Source organism: Sinocyclocheilus anshuiensis, unplaced genomic scaffold, assembly GCF_001515605.1.
Source record: "Sinocyclocheilus anshuiensis isolate Anshui unplaced genomic scaffold, SAMN03320099.WGS_v1.1 scaffold1906, whole genome shotgun sequence".
Taxonomy (NCBI): domain Eukaryota; kingdom Metazoa; phylum Chordata; class Actinopteri; order Cypriniformes; family Cyprinidae; genus Sinocyclocheilus; species Sinocyclocheilus anshuiensis.
The window spans coordinates 383177-390038 of NW_015546187.1; the positions used below are offsets into that span (position 1 = coordinate 383177).

General features: G+C 35.8%; 1 protein-coding gene across 1 annotated transcript; it reads left to right on the forward strand.

Moving 5' to 3' along the window:
- Positions 1-2401: 2401 nt before the first annotated feature.
- On the forward strand, positions 2402-6763 carry LOC107701416 (uncharacterized). The gene is made up of 4 exons (XM_016503412.1): positions 2402-2893; positions 3657-3885; positions 4151-5285; positions 5436-6763. The coding sequence occupies exons 3-4, from the start codon at positions 4156-4158 to the stop codon at positions 5620-5622; spliced, it is 1317 nt and encodes a 438-aa protein (XP_016358898.1). The 5' UTR covers positions 2402-2893; positions 3657-3885; positions 4151-4155; the 3' UTR covers positions 5623-6763.
- The last annotated feature ends 99 nt before the right edge of the window (positions 6764-6862 follow it).

Consider the following 6862-nt stretch of genomic DNA (forward strand, 5'->3'; position numbering starts at 1 on the left):
ATAATTCCCCACTAATTACAGATGTAAGAGTATAACTGGCAGCTTAGCAACAGAATTTCTTACAACCCATGTGTGCATTTCTAATGTTACACCAGATAGAACATAAAACATTAATGGGGGCAGGATTCTTTGCAAGCTGGTGATGAAATTATGGTGTAACCTTTATCAATGTACCAGAGTCTTCATGGCAGCGAAGCAAGGATGGATATCACACAACAGCTATTCTTACTGCAAATATTGCCATGATGACAAATCACAAAGAATGAAATGAAAAAAAAAAGTTACTAAAACATAAAACACAAAATGGTTTTCCTCTGACAGATGTGAAAGGCACTAGTCTGCAGTGGAGTGATTGATAGATAGAGGGCACTCAGAATCTGAGAATGACCTCGTTCTTGTTCATAAATGTATATTTCACAATGTACATCTTCAGCATGAGCATTTGGGACATAACAATAAACTTTATTCAGAAATGAGTTGAAACATGATGGAGTCTGGAAATATTATTCATTTTAAATGTCTTGTGTGCATGCAGATTGATCATCCATTGCAATAAAAAATTGTAAAGTTGAAGAAGATCAAAAAAAAGTAAGAGGTAACAGAATGAGAAAATCAGCGAGAACAGTATTCACTTTGACTTGGCAACAGAGCAAGAGGTGGGTCAATCAGTTGTAGTTAGTTTCACACAGTGAGAAGTGTGCAATGGATCTAAGCATGAACTTGTATCAGAGTTTTAATGTAATGGAGTTTGAAACTAAAATGTCAGATATGTGATCTAAAAATTATTTAATTATAAATATAAAAAAATATTTTAATATTTCAACGTTTCTCATAATTAGGAATTTTTCAGTATTTAAAGATTACCTAAACTAGATTTACTGTAAAAAAAAAATTAAATGAAATATATTACGTATCAATTTGTTATATTTATATATTGTATTATTTTGTGTTTTCAATACAATTGCAAAATGCAGTAGAAATTAATTGGGGAGAATGGGGCTAGTCACATTACTTACTAGAATATTTCTCAAGATGGGTCAATTTTAGTCAGAATTCTGCAGTGTTGTTGCAAAAACAGGTACTGAACGTTTCCACCATTAATCAAATAATAATAATTATTATTATTATGGGGCATGTTGTCACACCATATGTCACACCTGCCATCGAAAAACCTATAAGAGCAAAATGTGCACAGTAAAACAATCATGAAAACATGAAACAATTCATGAAACAGAAACATCCATAAAACAATTAATGAAATGCAAAGCAGAAATGTAAAAGTAAACATAAATACACTAAGTTTTAGGTTAAGAGAGAAAAAACTCTTATGCTTACCAAAGTTGCATTCATCCGATCAAAAATACAGTAAAAAAAACAAATTATATTGTGAATTATTGTTACAATTGTAACTTTTTTCTATTTGAATATATTTTAAAATGTAATTCATTTTTATGATCACAAAGCTGATATTTTTTGCAGTCATTACTCCAGTCTTCATGTCTACCTTCAGAAATCATTCTAATAAGCCGATTTGCTGCTCAAGAAAGATTTATTATTATTATCAAAGTTGAAAACAATTTAATATTTTTGTGGAAACCAGGGTACAATTTTCTGAATTCTTTGATGAAGTTTAAATGAGCAGCATTTATTTAAAATGGAAATCAGTGTAAAAGTGGCTTTACTGTCACTTTTAATCAATTTAATGCATCTTTGCTGAATTAAGTATTAATTTCATTTTTTTATTTATCTTTTGATTGATTTCAAATGCATTTAAAATCAATGTGACAACTTGCCCCCAACCTGTCACCCTTGTCCAGAAAACACAGTTCAGCTCTTCAGTTAAATGTCCCCTTATTCTATACCTACTTGACACCTGTCTGAATGTGTGCTGGATATCCAACAGCTACAGAATAAATATGATGATAGTCTAATTTTAGTTCGGAGCACAGAATTCACCCCCACACACAAAATGTAAGACATATTTGAACTAGATGTTTGAAACCAACATAAAACCCACAGCTAGAGAAACACATACATGTGTCTGTAATTTGACTTTTGACTCGAAACCCTGTTGTTTCTGAGATACAACCTTTGTGACAACTTCTCAGTGTGACAACTAGCCCCGGTCTCCTTTATACAGAGGTGGAAGTGTGGTGCGAATCAAAACAAGCTAACGAGTGCTTTTACAGCAAAAGTCTTGACTTTTTTTTTCTTTTTCAAACAATGGTCTTAAAGATGAAACCTCATTATACATGTCCAAAGCATAAACGGATCAGGACAAATGTGGCAACAAAGTTTCAACTCGGGCAACATTCCAGCAGGTCTGATGCAACAGGGCTGCAACAAGAGTTACATCTCCATAGTGTAATATAGTGTCCTTCCTCGTCGCATGTGGTTAAATAGTGCTTTACAAGGGTCTCTGTGCTTAGATTTGTGCTTCGATATACACCCAGTCTGGTTTTGGCAATCTGGACCCACTTTAATAATCATCAGAATTTACTTATCCTCTACATTTCAAAAGGAAATGCATTTCTAAAACGCGAATGCTGTTAACTTTAATCGAGATCAAGCGGAACATCACAGTGTTTTGCCGACTGATATATGGACTCGATGTTGAAGTTCGGATTAAATTTGCCCCGTTAGTTTGGACTCTGCGCTGAGGGGCGCGGCGGCGGATGGATACGAGCTCATGTGATGCGGTTACTGTTTGGTTTGACGTGATACTCCTCTGTTCTCCAAAACTTTTAAACGATTTATCGTGTAACCGATCAGTCTCGACATCAAATGAAGAAGAGTGAGACAATGTTCTACTAAATTGAAAACGTGAGCTCTTCCACTGCGGTTTACTGCGCTCACAGAAGCTCTTCAGACCGGATCACCTCAGCACGATGGAGTAAGTGTCAACTTCCATTCAGACTTTTATATAAGCTGTAACTTCCTGTGACAGTGTATATCTCAGTTTAACTAGTTTTCAGAGTTCCTGAAATACAAGAATAACCTGCAGAAATATATAGAGATGGGGTTTAATCATGACGTTTTGTTATGAAAGTGCACTTAAAGTGCTTAACTGAGTTTCTACGTATTTTCTGTACTGTTAACAAGCTTAATTTTGTATAATATAGTGTAATGCTCTATTTTTAGGCATTTTTTATGCCTTTGAGTGGGTTTATAAAACACAATATCGTTTTGTAGTTTTAAATTACAATTACAATATAAACAGTATAAACTACAGTACAAAGTTTTTTTATTTTATTTTGAACTGTAAAAAATATTTTTGTAGTTATTTTAAGACTTTATTCTAACCTTTGTTTCACATTTGGCACTGAACTTGACTAGAGGTATCATATTACAGAATAACAAATGAGCTCTAGCAAAAGGTCAAATTCAGATTTAAATGTTTAGATTTATTTTTTATTGAAATTATTGCAAAATATTGCACTCCATCCTATTAATTTAGTCAGTTAAGGTTAAAATAATTAATTTATATAATTAATCATTTTCATGACCCTGTGTTTTTAGTAGGAAAAAAAGTGAAATTCCATAAAATGAAATGTTTGAGCTTGTGTTTTTATTTAAATTTTTGACACCTGGAAAGTGGAATTAACAATTGCATTTTATTTTATTTTTATTTTACTGTTTTTTACATTTTCATATAGGTTTCAGTTTTTCGCATCTCTTTCCTGTATGTGGCATTTCTTCGATTCTCATGCATTGTACGCAATTCACCATTTCAACCGGAATACAGCAAATTGCGGCGGCATAGATTATTCCCAGGAAGACTCCCCTCATTTGCACAGCCGGCTTAAGAGCTCCCTCTTTCCTACTGGCTAACGAAGGCCAATCATAGGTGGAGGGAGGAGTCTGCACAGACATAGGACTAAATTGGTAAGCAGTACGACACTTTTATTTTGTCCGATTGTTGGTGGGAACCGCACTGCAGCGTATGTGTTAATGGCGTACAGTAAGTAAAGCAAATATTTTGGTGATCAACATAGTTTCATCTTTTTTTTGCTATTGCTACTTGCATAGTTTAACAGAAAAATATATAGCTATTCATAGACCATTTGCGCAACCATGCATGTTGAAAATATTTCATCTGTGTGTTCATAAAATGCTTTTATTGAATTAATCGGATTGTTTTTCTCTACAGATTGGATGCCAAAAACTTTTGACGCTTACCCAAACTCAACTTCCACGGAATCCTCTCCTGGTTCCTCTATCCCACCTTCACCTCTGGAGCATGATGTCCAAATGCCCTCCGACTTGGAGGTTATGACCACTCTTCTTAAAGAAGAACTGGCTCAACTGGAGGATTATTACCTCTATGAATCGGCACCTATGAAATTGGAGAAATGGCAAAAATGTGACAAAAGCTTGCAAGCTATGGCTACGCAGTCATACTATCAGTTACCCTGCGCTTCGTACAATGTAAACCAATCTGAAACTAATCCCAGGCTGGTTTCCCTAGCAACTGGAGATCTCGACCTGAGAGGCTTCTGTGGGGGCTCCATGAGCCGACCGAAAATGTCTCGACCCGGCCCCTACAGCTATATTCGGACACACTGCAACAGCCAAAGAATATCAACAAACGGATGTAAGGATGTCGAGGTGTTCGAGAAGGAAACGTGGACTTTCAAAGGGACTCATTCAGGTTACGCAGAGCCGGCTTTTGACCAGTGCTCTGTCGACAAATCCTTCGGAAAGAGCCACGCGAGTGCAAAGAAGGTTCGAGAATGTGCCATACTGTTGAAGGAAGAAGAAAAAAGTTGCTTAACGGAAGACGTGTTATACCGAGCCGAGATGATGAGAAGTTACGATCTCGGCGGGTCCCTGGAGCCCCACCACAGGCGGGAGGGCCAGAGCCACGGGCTGAAGATGCTCGGCCACGACGGGATTGCCATGCCCATTTTGCAGTGCGCCGAGAGCGAGAGCTGTCCGCCGTATAAACAATCTGAAGTAGCCGAGTGCTACTTTCATCAGATTACTGCCAATTTAGAGCCATATCACGGCTTCATGAATGAAATCGATCAGCCAATCAGAACTGGGGCTGTTGATATCCAGAATAATAACTACTTGCACCACGAATGCCTTGGGGATCAAAGCTTTGAATGTCTGTCCGGAGACAGTGTTGGGTCCTCTTTGGAGTTGCCCATCCAGAAACCACTACAAAGGTCACAGGAAAGTCAGTGTGTGTTTAAGCCAGATGTTAAAGTAGGTTCCTTGGAGAGAAACCATGGTGAACGCAAGCAGAAGAAGAGGGATCAGAACAAGTCTGCTGCCCACAGGTACTGTACCCACTTTGTTTTTGGTGACTCAGTCAAATGAAAGTGCTAGAATATTGCATGAGTTAATAAAAAGCAAGCATGTTTGCTTCAAATGAGCAGAAAAGCTGAACCATGTTATTTCATTCCACAAATGTTGCCAAAAAACAATAGGTACCGTCAGCGTAAGAGGGTGGAGCAGGACTGTTTGGAGGAGGAGCTTCATGGTTTGGAAGGGCGGAACAGAGAACTTCGGGACAAAGCAGAATCTGTAGAGAGAGAGATTCAGTATGTGAAAGATCTCCTGATTGAAGTCTACAAGGCTCGCAGTCAGCGCTTAAAAGAGGATTCCAGTGCCTAAACTGTCTTTTACCAGCATTTCACTTATACCAGGCTCTGACAGCATGTTTTTTATGCTCTAAATAGTTAGTAAAAAAACAAAAACAAAAAACAAGAGCTCATGTATTAAAATGGTTGTGTTTTTCCAAAGCAAAAGCCGCATGGTTTCATGAAACTGAGAGCATAATATCTGAAGCACTGTGATGATAGCCTTGAATACATTCTAATGACCTAGCTTGGTATTTCAATTTACAGTGATATATTTAATGAAAAGCTGCCCATCTCAAGGTTTGACTGAATTTCTTTCTTATTTTAGTGAACACAATCTGTGCTAAATTTATTGAAAGATATTCTGTACAGGCTTGCTCCGTTCTTTATTTATCACGAAAAATCAGCACAACATAATGAGAATTTGTAATAATGTAGCGACTTACTATTGTAATAATGCAAAGCACTGCAATGTATAATGTCACTACCTTTTTTGTTGTCTGTCTTTTATGCTTTATATTTTCATGTATTTTCTTCTATTTCTCCTTTATTTGTCAAATATCTCCTGTAATTATATTTAGAATACAGGAGAAACAGCTTTTGCGGTTATAATTAAATTGCTTTAAAATATATTATACATGAAGGTTTATAGCATATTAATGCTCAGGTATGGAATGCATGTCTAATACATTGAAAAGCATGATGGGTTACAATTTATTGCATGACCCGAAATATGAAATGAATGCTTTTGTGCATTATGACAATATGTAGAATTTTTATTTTGCCCAATTGTTTTATTCTCATTAACATAGTGCTTTAAAAATATGTGCTTTGTTTTTTTTCTTTTTAATGTAGAATTAATGTATGTAATCAGTATGAGACAAAGATTGTTTTTATGCAGGTTTGCGGAAAACAATCACTGTCATTTGCTACAGGACTTACAATTCTGAAGAATTTGAATGATTTCAACTTATTTGAACAGGTGCACATTACTACAGTATTATACTGTGCCTCTAAAAACAGACAAGAGTAGCAAATCTGAATGCATTTATTTCTGCAGGTTCTAATGTGTTTCAGAATCTACCAACACTTGATTAATAAATACAAATTATATTGTGCAGTAATTCTTATTTTTGGTTGATTAAAATGTCAATAAATGATTCTTAAATATTTTACGAATGTTGTGATGAATAATTATTGCGCTTGCTTAAACACACACACATGATGATAATTGTCCAGAAAAAAAAAGAACAGTTTATCAAAATAAACGCCAC